The sequence below is a fragment of the Mus caroli genome, unplaced genomic scaffold (assembly GCF_978045245.1).
Source record: "Mus caroli unplaced genomic scaffold, Mus_caroli_1 scaffold_5, whole genome shotgun sequence".
Classification (NCBI taxonomy): domain Eukaryota; kingdom Metazoa; phylum Chordata; class Mammalia; order Rodentia; family Muridae; genus Mus; species Mus caroli.
This window is the reverse complement of record NW_028227260.1, coordinates 14,653,227-14,671,669: the sequence shown is the minus strand read 5'-3', so window position 1 is coordinate 14,671,669 and position 18,443 is coordinate 14,653,227. Positions and strand designations below refer to the sequence as shown.

General features: G+C 39.2%; 1 protein-coding gene across 2 annotated transcripts in view; it reads right to left on the bottom strand.

Moving 5' to 3' along the window:
- Positions 1 to 18,443, bottom strand: part of Sms (spermine synthase) — a 50,455-nt gene continuing 32,012 nt past the window's right edge. For both annotated transcript variants that reach the window (XM_085837940.1, XM_085837941.1), the window contains exons 6-11: positions 17,674 to 17,828; positions 16,836 to 16,925; positions 12,247 to 12,361; positions 11,085 to 11,164; positions 3,561 to 3,676; positions 1 to 2,317 (exon numbers count right to left, since the gene is read on the bottom strand). In XM_085837940.1, the coding sequence (XP_085694066.1) occupies positions 2,278 to 2,317; positions 3,561 to 3,676; positions 11,085 to 11,164; positions 12,247 to 12,361; positions 16,836 to 16,925; positions 17,674 to 17,828 (596 nt within the window). In that variant the 3' untranslated portion in view covers positions 1 to 2,277. The remainder of the gene's footprint in view (positions 2,318 to 3,560; positions 3,677 to 11,084; positions 11,165 to 12,246; positions 12,362 to 16,835; positions 16,926 to 17,673; positions 17,829 to 18,443) is intronic.

Genomic DNA, 18,443 nt, shown 5'->3' with positions numbered 1-18,443 from the left:
TGAAATTGATCCATTTATTGAGAGACAGATGACAGGCAGAAATACAAACTCAGCAATCGTTAGGGAAAGCAAGGACATGACTATTCCAAGTCTACAGGAAGGAGCAGCACATTTCTTTGTTTATTCAGATAGTAATGTTCTAGCCCACTAAAACCACCACCAACCCAGCCTTCCCCGGCCCAGGTGGAGCTCTTTTATAAATATTCAATCACATTTCCACGAGAAAGCAGCATTTCATGTCTTAATAAATCAATTCTTAGTATCTGCTGTGTTGAACAGAATTTAAACTCTATCCATATTTGTTTTGTCTTTCATTAAAAAAAAAGCAGGACACTATAATATATTCCACTGTTAAAAGAATCTGTCACACTACATAACACTATAGTCATTAAGAAAAATAACAATGCTGGATCAATTAGCATTTCTTAAGAGGCAGCCAAAGTGAAGATGGGTCTTAGTACAGCACAGGGTAGGGAGGGTGTTGGTTCAGTTTGCATGCTTCGGTGTTAAAATAACAAGGGCTCAAAACTGAGACCCTCCTTCAGCAAATTAGTCACATCTAAGTTCACTTTTATCACTCAAGATAAAAAGTTCTTTCTTCCTCCTTTCCTCGACACCACTTCCTTCATTTTCTCCCAAAAGCATCTTCCAATCAGCCTCGCATAACCTTATCCTCTTCATTTCTACCACCTAGTGCTTAGCAGGAACTGAGTCACCAGAATTAGGAGTGGATCTGTGGTTATGGCCTCAAGTTACTCTTCAAGTAGCAAAGTCCTCTCAGTATTACCCCAACAGCTGATATACTTGTTTTCTTTACTTAAATGGTAACAAGAATTAAGCTGTGTGATGGTACAAACTCAATTCTTATGAGCTTCCAGGAAAGCCTAGGCTACATAATAAGCTCCAGGTTGGACTGGGCTATATACATACAGTCACTGTTTCAAAAGTAATCGTACAGTGGGTAAGGGGGCAATTGGCCTTAACTAATATTCTAACTGTAGCAATACATTTGTTTTCAATTCTCCACAATATACAAAGCTTTCAAAGCACTGGGGAAGAATTTGGATGGAGAAGTGTCTATTGGGCTGTTTTTAACCTATGCATGCACCAAAAATATTGTTAAATGCATCTAATTTGAACATAACTATCAACTCCTTTTATTCTCTATTGTTTCTTCTTCCATGTCAATCTAAACCAAATGGCATACGTTTGCGCTCACTTTTAAAGATCATTTGTCTTGTCCTGTCTTATTTGTTCTTGCCTATCTTGGGAAGAACAAGGAAACTTTTTCAGTGTTGAGTCTGATTTCCATTAGTAAATTTTCAGTGTTTTACTTAATGTGAAAAAAAAAAACATTCTACTGATACAGTGTAAATATTTTACACAAACAATAGGATAGACAATTCAAATTATCCACAATACAATGCCAAGTTGCTATTCACATGCACTTTCTTAAGAGTTAAGTTGTTTTGCCACAGGACTACATGAACTCTAGTGTGCACTTGCACATCCTACAGTCTTCTCAAAGGCCTTTGGATCTCTAATCAGGGAGAGCAGTAACAGAAATCATCTTTGACTTTCACCCTTTTCAGTCAGGCAAAATCTTCCGCTATCCTTGGAACAACTTTATAATGGGGTGGGGGGGGTCAAATAGAATAGGTTGTGGATCATTCCTCAAGGCCTTGACATTATGCTGAGTGCAGTTAACAATCAAGATAGAATACACCTTTGCCCTAGGCCAGAGGTAAGAAAGAGGAAGAGAGACTGAAATAAAGGGACAAACACATAAGAGGTCTCCTTTGTCATTTTAATTGAAGCACTGCTAATCACTCTTAAAACCTTTAAAAGCACCAAATTTTAATATCTAAGTCAATTTGAGGGTGAGAGGGGAGAAACACTATCAGGAACTTCTCTCCAAAACAAAACAATGATGTTCATTCCTCCACATGTCCAAATTAAAGGTCTACTGAAACCAAAATGAAAACCCAAACCCCACACAGAGAAAAAAAAAATACTAAAATCACATTCTAGGGGGTCAGTGCATTCTGCAGTCTTTGCTGGGCTGTCTAATTGTCCTTCGGCTGACTTTTAAAAATTAACACCCTAACTCATCAAAATATACATTTTTCCCATTGGCTTTTTTAAATTAAAAATAATAATTAAAAGTGAAAACCACTTGAAGGAATTCATGAACAGTTGCCTGACACATTTGATGGCATGGCATATGGAGGTCAGGAAGGTGGCTTGCAGCACATGTCATTCAGGGGATGCTCATCTTTAAGGCTTAGCTTTCTTCCAAACAGTGTAAAATACCCACCTGGACAGGAAGTCAAGGAATAAGGAAGGTCAATAAGGAAGAACAGGTACCACTTAACATGTAAGCCTACAAATTAGAAGGTGGACTCAGATTTATGGGTTTAGGCAGAACACTGTGGAGACAGCACAAAAGCTTTTGAACAAGACCGCTCTGTAGCATGGGACACCCGTGCTACACACCACGGGGAACATCTGAAAGGGGGATTGAGTGAACGAAGATTAAAGGACTGCACTCAGTTCTCTCAGGTAACACCTTCTGCTCTGAAGGTTTTCCAAGGTTTGAAGAGTCAGTATGAAGGAAGATAGGAAAAGGATAAGACAGGATAGGAGGAAAGGAAATGGGCAAACGGGGAGGGGCAGGGATGGTAAAAAGTGAGAACAGAAGAAGGAAAGACTCAGAAGCTTTCTCCCACACGAGCCCTATTTCTCAAACCTGTAAGCACAAAAAAGAACATTAAGAGACATGGAAGCAGTGGTGATGTTAAATCTCCACAAGTCATTAAAGGGCATGGCTGCCCAGCCAGCAGAATAGCCAGCCCCCTTTGGGCCAAAGACCTAGGCAGTTCTTGTCTCTAACCAGGCATCTGGCTTCTGCAGCCTACCTACCCAAGCTAGGAGGATCCAGTCCCAGGGCCAGCAACACTGTGAGATCTCCCTGATAAAAGAAACTGCCATTGTGGAAACCTGGCCTCAGCTTGCAGCTATAGAAACTGCTGACTAAAAATTAGGTAAAGCTAGAATTGAACAGCTTCTTACAAGGGAATGCCCCATTTCCCCTTTCATATGCTGAGATTACAAGTGGGCAATTAAGCATCATATGGACTTGTGGGAATTCAAACTTCTCTCAAGTTTGAGGCACAGAACAGCCCCCTGAGGAAGCAGGTAAGTAACGGGCTGCATTTCCTATTCGGAAGGGTAGCAATCAAAGAATTGACTTGCACAACTAGTTCCTAGGTGACCTCCTGGCCTGTCTTTGACAATCATTGTTTCTATTTTAGATCAGTGAGACTTCATTCTTCAAGGTTCATGGGAAGCAATGACAAGGGACACCATAGTCTCTAAGATCCAGAAATAAAGAGCCCCCTTTATCTTCAATTTCTCAGGAGGGGTCTTAGTTAAGTTTGAGACTCAGGGTTTACACACTAATGAGCTAATTCTGTTTGTTGTTAGGATTAATAACGGCAGCATATGATGTACTTAGATGCTCTGAAAATGTAGCACATAATGTCATGGTCAAAGGATACAATTCCAAGTATGAAGGGACACAGACAATCTCTTTTGAGAATTCCACAGGACAATACAGACGCCCCAGCTGTTCTTCATAGAGTGACAGGGCTTCAGTCAAGTTGACACAGTTCCCCTAAATCAGAAAGAAAAGCAAACAATGGGATTTCTAAGTCATACTCATTTGAAGGTCTCTAATAAAGATAGAACAATTGGACCTTGAGATAAAAGTTCTTCTTTAAAAATGAGATGAGGCCTCTTTACTTCCATGAATTGCAATGAATTCTATTTATGAACTCATTAGTTCATTCTCTTTCTACCTCATTTGCGGAGCGATTTCAAATTATTGAAGTATGAAGCAATAGGAAGCAGCGAGGCCAATTTCTCATTAGTGACACAGTTCATTGTATCCACACCATGCAACTTACCAGATTCATCCACATAACCCACTCAAAGCAAACTTTTGGTCAGTAACGATCACAAAATGATAATGTTCTTGCGCTCCATGATGATTTAAACTACATTCTAAAAGGCCACATCCTGACATAGAACTGTATCCACACCTCATCCTTTTCTCAAATTCTAATTTTTTAGAGTATATTATTGTTTGTAGGCATGATATATGCAGGTGCTATGGTATGAGTGTGGCAGTCTGGGGACAACTTTGTGGAATCGGTTTTCTCCTTCCAGCTTTTTATGTGGCTTTTGGGAGTCAAACTCAGGTTGCCAGGCTTTATCCATTGAGCCATCCATCACATTAGCCTCTGTAACTAATTTTTACAGAAGTTTGTTCAGGATGTATGTGCTAAGGAAAAGCCTCTATTGTGGATACTTCTGAGACTATGGCATGCACATGTTGATACAATCATTCATTTGCTTCCAAACAGCAAGGAACAATGTGAGATGAAAACTCTTCATAAAGGCACCTATGATGTCAGAACTTCTGAGAATAGCCTTTTAAAGCCAGCCAGCCAACCAGCCAAGAGAAGGGGGTTAGAACTATTCCAAGAGATAGCCTTGGTGGTTTTAACGTAGCACATTCACTTAGCACAACGTCATCCTTTAGTGCCAGCCTGTTAAATAACCCATCATCTAGGGTCCTACAGTGGGATTTAGCCAACGTGCCCTTCACCAGCATATAATTTGGTTTCAACATCAAGTTCACCATGAGAGCATATAAACACCACACATGTAATTTACAATTCGTAAATAGAAAACACTGCACAGTTGTTTTTAGAACACATCACCACTGGGGAAGCTATAGAGGATGGAAAGGCCGCCAAGGTATACAGCTGAATGGTTTTCTGCCATCTTAAAACTGACACCCTGCTATGTGTTTATAGAGGACATAGGGAGAGCCAGACCTCCTTACTGAGAATGTGGTACAAACTGGAAGGTTTCAATTTGCTCTTTCCCAACATTGTCAAGAAGCAGTTTTTCAAAAGAAAAACAGAAAGAAGAAACTCTACAAATAGAGACCTACCTAAAAAAGGAACATGATAAATTTCACTTTCCTGTCTACATAAATAGAACACTTTTTTTTCTTTTTAGAAAGACACATGGGAGTTCCAAAACAAAACCTAACAGCAAAAAATAATCACACATTAATTCAGCAGCTTTGGTCCTAGAAAATTCTCCTGTTTCATATTAAACTTAAATAACACTTGCTTTTTTAGTTCATAGACTTTTCTATTGTCAACATTTTTAACTTCATATCAATTTGTATTATTTTAGTAACAAAAGCTCCTTGTCTGAGCCTTTATTAGGTTCAAAAGTATGCAAACCTAGGTGGGTGTAGTGGCACACACACCTTAAAAATTCAAGCACTGAAGAACAGAGGCAGGTGGATCTCTGTAAGTTAAAGGTTAACTTGTTCCACACAGCCAGTTTCAGGTCAGCCAATGCTGCACAGTGAGACTGTCTTCAAAAGAACAGGGCTAGTAGAGATGACTCAGTGATTAAGAATACTCACTGCTCTTTAGAGGACCCACGTTTAGTTATCAGCACCCATGCTGGAAACTGAAAACTGCCTGTTACCACCAGCTACAGGGTAACCTAACCCAATACTGCTAGTCTCCCAGGTTACCTGCGTTCACACGTACATACTCCAACACTAACACACATATATACACATAATTAAAACTAACAAATATTTCTTAAAATTTAAAAAAAAAACTGAAGAGTAAAAATAAATCCCAGTCATGTGAACTATAGAATGTACAAAAATTTTTTGAGACTTGACACTAAAGGGCAGGAAAGATGGCTCAGTGGTTAAGAGCACTTACTGCTCTTGCAGATTCTAGAACCCATGTTGCGTAAGTAAATCCACCTCCAGGGGATCCTCGGGAGGATATACTTGCACCCACATGCATACACACATTCAATTTTGTTTTACAGTTTGTGTTTTGTTTTATAAGAGGATCTTTCTGTATAGCCCTAGCTGTCCAGAAACTCTCTTCATAAGCCAGACCAGTCTCAAACTCAGACATTCGCCTGCTTTCTGCCTCCCAAGCACTGGGATTAAAAGCCTATGTTAGTATACCCAGCTTTAAAAAATTAACAAAAAACGAAAAATGACAGCAAAGGGACAGGAGAGACAACCCAGTGGTTAAGAACACACACCAGGGGCTGGAGAGATGGCTTAGCGGTTAAGAGCACTAGCTGCTCTTCCCTAGGTCCTGACTCAATTCCCAGCAAGCACATGGTGGCTCATAACCATCTGTAATGGGATCTGATGCCCTCTTCTAGTGTGTCTGAAGACAGCTACAGTGTTCTCATATACATAAAATAAATAAAATTAAAAAATAAAAAAGAACACACACAGGGAGTACAGAGACCTGAGAGATCAGTTTTCCACATTCATATCAGGCAGCTCACAAATGCTTAACTCCAGCTCCAGGGAATTCAATATCCCCTTTTGCACTCCACAGGCACCTATACTCACAAACACATAATTTAAAAAATAAAATTAGGGGGCTGGTGAGATGGCTCAGTGGGTAAGAGCACCCGACTGCTCTTCCGAAGGTCCGAAGTTCAAATCCCAGCAACCACATGGTGGCTCACAACCACCCGTAATGAGATCTGATGCCTTCTTCTGGTGTGTCTGAAGACAGCTACAGTGTACTTACATATAATAAATACATAAGCAAATAAATAAATTTAAAAATAAAGAAAAAAAAAGAAATGTTTTTAAAAAAATAAAATTAAATTAAATTTAAAAAAAAGAGAAAATTTTCAAATGATACTAATGGATTACTTCCAGAAAGCAGTAACTTTCAGTGTGGATTATAGATGTCTAAAAGGTACTGATAATGAACAGTTCATTATTATGGGAATGGTCAAGAGTTTGCTTCATTTTTCACCGTAGTGTTACATGCCCATTTTTGTATGTAACAGACAGTAGGGGGGGTTAAGTAGGGGATTAGAGACAGAAAGTAGGTGGTTAAGTCCCAGAACCTTACTTCTACTCTCAAAAATGCATACTGCGAAGTTCTGTGATATAACAAGGCCTTCAAGCCCCCAGGGTGATACCAATGATGTCACAAATCTGCCACTGTGGCACAGCAATGTGTGGTGGGAACATTCAGTTTTTGCAAATCACCACATAACATCCTCATCCCATTATTAACCTTCTCTATTTTTCTGTTACACATTCCAGCCAAGGGCAGAAGGAGGCAAGAATCAAGAGTTATCACCTGAGCATGTCTCTAGGCAGTGATAAAACCATAGCCATAGGGGTATAAACTATAAAAGGTCAGAGGTAGAATTCTCGTCTAGAGGGCAGGAAGTCATAAGGAATGAATGAGCTCTAACTCTTGCCTCACTCTCGCGCCTATTGCTCTCTTGCCTCTCCCTCTTGTGCTCTTTCTCCTCATTCCCTCCGCCCTTTTCCCCATGTGGTCATGGCCTGCCTCTACTTCTCCACTCTCTCCCTCTCTTTTGCCTTTCTCTTAACTTCCCTCCCGATGCCCTGAATAAACTCTATACTTTAAAAAAAAAAAAAAAAAGAATGAGTGGATGAGTGGATGAATGAATGAAGTGGTGACTTGTTTCCTGCAAGGCTTATGCTCCTTAGTCCATATGAATTTCAGTGTGTGACACATATAGCCAAACACAAAAGACAAATCCCTTTCTATCTACAATGAAAGCGAATAAGAAAACAGAATGTATGTCATTCTCAACAGTGATGTCTTCTGAATAATTGTTAGCAAAGAACACAGCCTTCAACTTGTGATCTACAGGGTTAAGAAAGAGACAGTTCATAAAAGCACAAAGTTAGAGTCATTAGTATTTGCACATGCTATGCTCTTGTGGAACACTTCTATTAGTTGCCCACACTAACACACAAGTTCTCCATAGCAGGCAAAGAACAAAACTACTATCCTTTCTTTCTAATGCCATCTCTCATCTACTCTAAACTGACTGGTTTACAGAGGATCCATATTTAAATCCCCTTGCCTCAACCTCCCACATAGTTGGGATTATAGGCAGATGTCATCATGCCCAGGTTTTTTTCCATCTCTGTACTGAAGCAGAGGAAGCTCTGTGTTGAGTGAAGTCCTGGGTGAATGAGTATTGTTGACATGGGCATGCCTTGCTCCCATGGGAATGGAAAAGCCTTCCCCAGGCGAGATTCACAGAGACAGAAACATCTCCCTCAGGGGTCTGAGTGCTAGTGACTGATCCATGTATACAAAATTAGCAACAACTTCTTCCTCCCAGATGTCTGCAACCTACCAAGCAGAAACCTCCTATGAAGTCTAGCTAAGTTCTCTCCCCTCTGCTGCACATAATAAAGCACGGTGAGGTTCCAGATTGCTTTAAGTAAACTTTGCCAGAATGCCCTCAGCCAGTCCTGGCAAGTCTCTATTTGGTTGTAGAGCTTCATATGCTTCCTCAATTAAACTGCATGAGACTTTCTTTTAGTTGTGGAAATTGAGGGGAAGTTCTACAGTAAATATGCTCCCCAAAGCCCAAGTCATTGAATCTGCACTGCCTTGTTTGAGCAGGTTTCACCATCAATATCCTATATAAAACAGAGGCCTGTAAACCTCCTCTGTAACGGTCCAGACAGATCACATTTTAGACAGCACAGACGGTGAGGCCTCCTCAGCAATCCTCACTGCTGCTGGAGCACAAAACAAACAGGCTGTTTATTAAGAAATGACAAACAGAACAGGCACGCACACTTGGAATTGTGTGTATACCCTGTCTTAAGCTACCAAGTATGCCCAGGCTTTGTCCCCAGTGGGAAGAGGAGGAAAACAGGACAAGCTAGACCTTTGGGTGTCTCGATATTCTAACTTCTCTCCAGCATTATTCTCAGATCCCATGAAATAGCCAGAATAAACTAGAGTGTGCAGAAAAACACTTCCTCCGGAAAAAAAAGACCTCTACCTTGTCTAGATATTTAAATAGACCAATAATCAATAGAAGTTCATCAATGGGTTCTAAGTAACAGTTCGATAGGAAATTTCTGCCATGAAATTACACAGTATAGGGTTGACTGTGGCTAATGATTGTACAGTGTATATTTTACAGTTGCATGTTTTCTCCACAAACACATTGATATACACAGAAGAGGACACAGGTACTTAACTTGATTAAACATTAGATAATATATACATGTAGGTAAACATCACATGGTAACTCTTTGATCATTTTTTATGTTTTAATAGAGAAGTAAAAAATTAAATGCAAGTTAAAAATGTATACTAGCCTAATTGATACATCTACAATACAGCTCCTGAACCTAAGGATCAGGGAATATTACAAAATGAAAGGTGTAGAAAGATTGTAAGAGACAGACAAAACTGTACTGTGACACAACTGTGTCACCCATGATACCTTAGTAATATGGCTGTTGAAACAACACCTGAATGAGGATGGCACTAATAGACATGATAGTGGGAAAAGGGCAATCTCATGGGGCCCCAAATTCTAAACAAAGAACTAAGAAATAATGAAAGTGGAAAACAGTCTTACATAGGAAAGAGCACACCAATTGGTTATGCAATAACAAACACTCAACCCTGAAAACATATATAGGCAACTAGCATATAGACTGAGCACGTTTATTTATGTGTATGTATGTAAGTGTGTTATCTCTATGTATGTTAGATAAGGAAGTATGTATCTAACAACAAAGAGACCATGAACTTGAGGGAAAGCAAGTGGGGGGGGGGGCGCTACATGAGAGACATTGGAGGAAAGGAGGAAATGAGTAATTATGATTTACTAAAAAATATTTCCATTAAATTGTACCAGGGCTATAGAGATATCTGAGCAGTTCAAATCACTTGCTGCTCTTGCAGGAGAATGGAGCTCAGTTCCCAGCACCCAGTACAGGAGTCTCACAGCCCCTGGACCTGTGGCTCCAGGAGATCTGAAACCTCTGGTCTCTGCAGGCAATGGCACTCACATGTACATACCCACAGAAACATCCACATAGAAAGAAAGAAAGAAAGAAGAAAGAAAGAAAGAAAGAAAGAAAGAAAGAAAGAAAGAAAGAAAGAAAGAAAGAAAAGGAGCATGGACTATTTAGTAAAATTAAAACATACACTTTAATAGAATGAATTACTGAGAAATCAATATATAAAATTGGTTGTAAGATAAAGAAAGTCCTTTTAGGTTATGGGGATTGTGGACACAGGACAGAGAACAGAATTCTGCTTATGATGGTCTGTAATCAAAATAATAAACTTATTTCAGATTAAAAATGAGGGGAGGGCTAGAGTTTGTGTGTTCCTGGGGACTATTCTGAAGAAAACTCAGAATTCAGAGACCAGAGAGTAAGAGCTGAACATGGCCATTAATTATTTTTTGTACCAAGTAATGAGACTGGATTAACAATTAGTGGGTCACTTTTTAGGAATAATTTTTTTGTTTTGTTTTTCGAGACAGGGTTTCTCTGTATAGCCCTGGCTGTCCTGGAACTCACTTTGTAGACCAGGCTGGCCTCGAACTCAGAAATCCACCTGCCTCTGCCTCCCAAAGACTAGGATTAAAGGCGTGCGCCACCACACCTGGCTACAATATGCTTTGTATCTAGCTATTATATAGAGCTACCAAAGACAAACTTATACCCTAAAAAAATGAAAAGAACTATGAAGCAAAAATGTGCTTCTATGTGGTATCTGCAGCTCACATTAATCTGATGTGGCAAGGCTGCTTCAAGAGTATGCTGCTAAATGGGCTTTTCCCTAGAGATGAGCCTAATGAGTGAGGGGAAGGAAAGGAAAACAACAACAACAACAACAACAACAACAAAATCAAAACAAAACCCAACAACAAACCACAGTCTGTGTCTCCACCTGCTGGTGCAATCTCATACTACAGCCAGGGCCATCAAAATCAGGATAATCTTGTCTTCTGTGGTCAAAGCACTCTCAAAAGATGACAGAGCAGAAACTTACTGCTTGACCAACTACAATTCAAAGATGTTGTTCTTGCCATATGTGAAATTCAAGAACATGCAGTCAAACACGCCAATATTGATTTTTATTGGTAATCCAGGGAGAGAGGGTGGAGACTGAATGGTGTACCTGTGTGAAGTATTTTCCATCCTGTTTCAGAACCTTCATCGACAGGTCGAGAATCAGTCTGAGGAACTCCCATGTGGAATCTGGATGTGGAAAAGATTGTTTTATAAATATGATTTTCATGTATCAAATATCCACTCAGTGATAAAAAAAGAAGAGATCACACTGTGTTGGTACATGTCCAACATCCTGGCACTTTGGAGGGGGAGGTAAGAGGATCAGGAGTTGAAGACCATCTTTGGTAACATAGTAGGTTTGAGGTCACCCTGTACTACATGAGACTTTAACGGAAAAAAATAATAAAATACAAAAAAAAAAAAATCTAAAGAAGCTTGAGCTTGAAAGGTTGTCCATGAATAATAATGCCCAATCATATAGCTGGTTTGTATACACACCAATGCAAACACCAAGGTCAAAATCAAGTGCACATCTATTTAAAAGTTATCACACCAGCAATAAAGACTTAACATAGGAGTGTGGGAGGGTAGCTCAGTGGTGAAGAGCTTGTTCATCTGCAGGAGATCCTGGGCTCCATCCCCAGCAGCACTCTCAGGTAAAGAACAAAGACTGCTCACAAAGGAGCTCAAATTCTTAAAAAATAAAAATAAAAAAGCCTGAGTGAGGAACAATCTAGCTTCAACCAATGCCAAAACTAAGAATGTCTTCAGACAGCTTTCAAATTCTATAACAGAATTACCGTAACCCACCTAATCCCACCTAATGTGGCCACCAATGCATGTGAAAAATCTTTGATTTGTGACTTTCTAACCACATTCCCTGGCCACGGCTGCTCATAGTTCATTCCAGAACAAACGCTTACACCTTTTGTAGGATAAGCTGTGTTTTGGCCTGGAGGGAGTGGCACTATTAGAAGGTGTGGCCTTGTTGGAGATGCAGGCTTTGAGGCACCTACATATAAGCTGGGCATGGTAAGGCCCCTCTGCATTCCCAACTATGTACGGGGAAGTAGAGACAGTAGTGCCTACTTGATTCAAGTTCTAGGCTCAGTAGGAATCCCTTTCTCAAAAAAATAAGAGGGAATATAATTTAATGACATTCAATGTTGACCACTGGCCTCACATATGCACATGAATGTGCATACACACATGTGCCCACATTCGAACATACACACATAAGAGCACTAAAAACATAGAACACAATCTACCTTCTTCTGGAGATGTAGAAATAGGGACAGCTGTCAAATCATTAATCACATAATCAAACTCTCTCCCTTCTTTGGCGTACCTCTTCAGTACTGGGATACAGTCTTCTATAAGAACCTTTCAGAAAGAACAAGATCAGACACATGAGTCAACAGAAATGGGTGTCATTAAGCACTTATAAAGGGAAAATGCAAGCTGGGCTTTAAATCCATTGAACCAGCCCATGAACAAAGAGATCTTCATCTCTATTAATACCAAAAACTGTTTCAAAAACTAAGGTCAGGCCGGGCGTGGTGGCGCACGCCTTTAATCCCAGCACTCGGGAGGCAGAGGCAGGTGGATTTCTGAATTTGAGGCCAGCCTGGTCTACAGAGTGAGTTCCAGGACAGCCAGGGCTATACAGAGAAACCCTGTCTCGAAAAAACAAAAACAAAAGAAAGAAAAGAAAAGAAAAGAAAAGAAAAGAAAAGAAAAGAAAAGAAAAGAAAAGAAAAGAAAAGAAAAGAAAAGAAAAGGAAAGGAAAGGAAACCTAGGGTCAGGACTTGATACCAACACCATAGAAAAGTTCACCTGACATTCTCATAGCAGACACAACTCTGTTTCCTTTACTAAAATTTGAACCATGTACATCATTCTGATCATGGACAGTAAATTACTCTATGTTCTACTCCTTGACTTTAATATTACTTTATAAGCATAATCATATTAACTCCCCTCAGTTCCCAATTTAAAAGGCAATTTTTCTTTTATATCATCATTTTTATACCTAGGGCTTAAGTTTACTGAACTTTCCCTTTCATTGGTTTGTAGGGTTAGTTGACTTAGTTTTCAAGCAAGAGGATGGCCCAGTTAAGCCACTTTGGCTTACTAGATTTTTACCTAAGTGAAATAAAATGCATATTGGATATGTTAAGAGTGTGTTGGAATACAATACTACAAATTCAAGCTCCCAAACACAAATCTTATCTGTCTACAGTCTGTGTCTGACTTCCTATTTGATTACAGGGCCTGTAGCAAATTACCAATCAGAAGGAAAAGTCTCTCTCCACAGTGACTATTGTCTGAGTTCTCTTGGCTACTTTTAGACATTCATTTTAATAAAAGCAACTTTTAAAACATTAGTTGGTCTCACTCCCTTGGGGTTCCGATGAGATTTAGAAGGATAAATGAAAAGCCACTGAAACTGTTCTGCTATCACCATGTACAAGATATACCATGCCTCTCCACCTACTTACGTCATTTCTTGTCTCAGGAAAATCTTCCCATAGTGCACATCAGCCTCATTTTACCTCTTGCTAAGTTTATTTCTAAGTATTTAGCAGATTACTTTGAGTAGGATTTCCTGTCACACTTCTCCCAATTTCCTTTCAAACTGTTCTGCATTTAGCAGAGAGAAAAAAATAATCTTTCCTAAGTCACTTACTTAAATCTTTAATCACTGAGCCAATTTCTCAGAAGTCACAGAGATTGGCATGGTAAATTTCTTGGATTTTTCTAACCATTTTTATCCCCTATAATTATTTCACTATTTTTATGACTTGCATCTTCCTATCTTACTATATTAGTGACTTCAAAATTAATGATAATCTCAGATACACAACACTCATAATTTGGTTCCTACTTCTAATGAAAATGACTTTTTTCGACTTACTCTAATTTTTACTTTATCATTTACTGTTAAAATTAAGTCTCTGATACTTTCTATTATATTTTGGTGGGTTACCTCTATTAGAATGTCTTTTGCTATGGATACTCAAGTGTATATGTGCATGCAGGTGTCAACCAGAGGTCAAACTGAGGTTTGATAGGGTCTCTCAGTAGCCTGAAGCATTCCTATTAAGACTGGATGGAGTAGCCTAGGGAGATTATAATCACATGCCACTATATAACCCCCACACCCAGCATTTTTATGTAAGCGTTGGTATTGAACTCAGGTTTTCATGTTTACACAGCAAGCTGTTACCAACTAAGCTGTCTCCCTAGCTCCTATAGAAATTATTATTCAGAATGAGTGATAAACATTCTGACACTCTTTGTCATTTACTAACATTAGTTATGTTTCTCCTTTGCATTATTTATGAGCCGGGCAGTGGTGGTGCACACCTTTAATCCCAGCACTTGGGAGGCAGCGGCAGGTACATCTCTGAGTTAAAGACCAGCCTTGTCTACAGAGTGAGTTCCAGGACAGTCAGGGCTACACAGAGAAACCCTGTCTCAAAAAAGCAAAAAGAAATATTTATGAAATATATCTAACTTGTTTTATCATTACTTTATTACGTGCGTGCATGCATGTGTGCATGTGTGTTTTAGTAATTAAACTGAGGTCATCAGGTTTGGAGGCAACTGCCTTTACCCACTACATCATCTCAATAGTGTAATAACAAATTTCTTAAAATTCTCCCCTTTAATTTTTTTAAGCTAAATCCAATTTGAGTATAATAGATTAAAAAAATAAGTTGCTAAATTCAGCATATTTTACTTGATAATTTTATATGTGTGTACATAAACAAAATGTGTGCTCAGGTGGATCTGTCTTCTCCCAGACAAGGCTCCCACCCTGACTGAAAGCTTCAGAACCCTCAGTAAACATAAATAAATAAATAAATAAATAAATAAATAAATAAATAAATAAATAAATAAAAAAATAAAAATGGGGGGGGAGGAAAGGAAAGGAAAGGAAAGGAAAGGAAAGGAAAGGAAAGGAAAGGAAAGGAAAGGAAAGGAAAGGAAAGGAAAGGAAAGGAAAGGAAAAATTCCAGGCTCCCCCTGGTGGTTGCTCTAAAATACTAGACAGTGCCATCCTCAACAGCCATTGAGAAGAAACAATGTGATTTACTATTCAAAGTTCCCAGACCGGGTGGCCTTAACACTATTTAGTCACATATCCTTCCAGTCCATTGCCAACTGTACACCAAAAGCCCCATGAAATACAGTCTTTTACCCTCGCTGCCCATAGCTGAACACCTGGCTCACAGATGGTTCATCACACCACCTATGTGTGCCCTAAAAGTCACAGAACTCACTTAAGAGACAACTACTGGTCAATCTCCCATTTCCACCACGCCCCTATTAACATCTAGATTGTCCTGCTGCTCCAGGTTTATTCTTCTGGTCACTCATTAATCTGTACACACAACAAAACCAGGGGGACAGGATTCTGCACTCCTTCTACCCCACAACCTTGAATACATTCCCTTTAATAGTTCAGTTCTTCTCAATATAAGGGCATGGGGTGGGGATTAAGTGTAGCAGGTAGGGAGGGGGTCTGGCCCGTTCTTTGTCAGCCATGGTAACTTTGAATTCAGTGCCAAACAGTTCAATCAAAGTTCAGCAAAGAGCCGGGCATGGTGGCGCACGCCTTTAATCCCAGCACTCGGGAGGCAGAAGCAGGCGGATTTCTGAGTTCGAGGCCAGCCTGGTCTACAAAGTGAGTTCCAGGACAGCCAAGGCTATGCAGAGAAACCCTGTCTCAAAAAACCAAAAAAATAAATAAATAAATAAAAAATAAAAATTTAAAAAAAGAAAGAAAAGAAAAGAAAGAAAAGAAAAGAAAAGAAAAGAAAAGAAAAGAAAAGAAAAGAAAAGAAAAGAAAAGAAAAGAAAAGAAAAGTCTTTTAGGGTGTGGTGGCGCACACCTTTAGTCCCAGCACTTGGGGGGCAGAGGCAGGTGGATCTCTGAGTTCGAGGCCAGCCTGGTCTACAGAGTGAGTTCCAGGGCAGCCAAGGCTACACACAGAGAAACTGTCTCAGAGGGAAAAAAAAAAAAAAAAGTTCAGCAAAGCTCAATACACCCTCCCCTTTAAAGCTATGCAACAGGATACACTAATTTTAATTTTTCTTGCCCTTTGGCCCATGAAACAATCACAACTGCACTTTAAGGCAAACAGAATTCCTGCTCCAAATTAACATGCATGTAACAAACTCAAATTTAAATGTGCATACATTAGGGAAGAAAGAAGTGCTGGGTAATTGACATCCCAAAGTACAACACTCATCCAAATTGCTTAGAAATCTGGAGATGCACATTTCAGATTCTGTTCAATTAAGATGCTTGGGCATCTTGCTCTAACAAACTCTCATGTCTATGACAATAAAATATATGCATCTGCACACATCAGGGTGGTTGTTCAACTTTCAAGCACAATACAATTTAGGACAGAAACAAATTGCTTATTTGCAATATTTTAATCAACTACATCTACCAATTAAAAATCTAAATTCTGTCTGAAAGACCAAGACTTCAAGACATTATTCAGGATAACAGCAGAAGGTGGTAGATTCCACATCATTTAAAAAGTACATGACAATCTTTTATACCAAGATTAATGTAGATCACTCAGTGGTAGTGGGTGCCTAGCATACAGAATGGCCAAGTTTAATCCTCAATAACAAAAAAAAAAGTAACACAATAAAATCTATACTAGGGGCTTCTTTCAGTTTGTGTATACTGTCCACTCTAAATATGAACAGATACTAAATTCACAGAGACTGTCTTCTTAACCAATTATAGCAAAAGGTACAGGTCCAATTGATCACTTATGGTCTATTTTCAGTCAATTTAAAAGTATGCTACCAAGGAAACATGATTACCTGATAGCAGTCTCCTTTAAGATTGTCTAAGACATCTCCACATGTTCTCCGCATGTATTTCTTACATCCATCAATTACCATTTGGTCAATGTCCGAAACAGTTTAAGGAAAATTTTTGAGTGTGCCAAAGAATTCTGAAAGAGTAAGCCTTCTCTAAAACATAAAAGTTCAAACAAACAAAGGTTTTACTGTAGCCATCTGAGGATCATAAAGTCAAAAACTGGACGTTACAGTGACTTAATTTTCTTTCACACTAAGGATGTTCAAATTAAACTAGATTTTTTTTCCCCATGAAATGGCTTAGGCAAGCCAGTTTGACAAACACTAAGCAGCAGATGGGACCCCCAACATGGATACTCTCTAATCCACAATTATTATCTCTTCTTCTCTACTGGCAGACACATACAAGGCTGCTAGTTGTAAATTCAAATGTTTGTTCGAGGAAGTCAACATAACACATCTGCCTTGAGTCTGTGGAAATACTCATGGGAGTCTGAAAATGCCAAAGGAAGGACCGAAGAAATTCAGTTACCTTGTTATCTCTATTACCTACCTATCTATCTAATCTAGCATCTATCACCTATCTATCATGTGTTTTTTTCTCATTTGTTTAAAAATGCCTATGTATGAGCGTGTGCATGCTGTTATGAATGTGCACCACATGCATGCTTGCTGCTGCTAAAAAATGTGGCACCAGGTACACTGAAACTAGAGTTTCAGACAGTTGTTGGTCACCAAGTAAATACTTGAAACCAAACCAGGTCGTCTATGAAAGCAGCAAGTGCTCTGAGCCATCCCTCTAGTCACTGAAGCTGTTTTCTTATACAGTAAAGGATATCTCTACCATAGTGACCATCTTTGGTTTCAGTTTGACAATTTCACACAATATGCCTCCATCGCCGCCTCCCAGAATCAGTACATCTTTGCCAGTGTAGTCTTCTTTACCACTGCCCATGATGGCACGGGTATATGCCAAGTCACTCTCTGCCAAATCTAGGGAGGAGAAAAAGAAACCCAAATGATGACTCTACCCAAATATATAAATGACTTGACCTGCTGAAATCTAGCTTGCAATGAAAATTTCCCAATGTTTTAAAACAGTGCAACTTTTTGTTGTTGTTTTTGGATTGAATAGTTTTCACGAATTTAATGAATCTGATACATATCTCGAGAATGTACAGATATTCTAAATAATTAAGCTGGGTGCTGTTTTCAAGATAACACTTCGAACAAAATGCAGTAAAGTTAGATGAACACTCACTGGTGTTATCAGTGTTCTATAGTGGGCTCGCTGAACTAGTCTGTGTACTTCGGTTGGAATTTTTCCATACTAAAATGCCTTTTTTAAACAAGCACCTGTACTTTCTACTGAAAATCAATCCAACTATCCATCAAATAAATAAAAATCTATTTCAAAACAATGTTTAGCTCTTCTCCATTCCTCCGCCATCGTGCGCGCTGTTCTTGATTCGGCTTCTCACCATGTCTTCTCACAAGCGATTCTTGGCCAAGAAACAAAAGCAAAATCTCCCTATTCCACAGTGGATCCGGATGAAAACTGGTAACAAAATCAGGTACAACTCTAAGAGAAGAAGCTGGGTCTGTAAG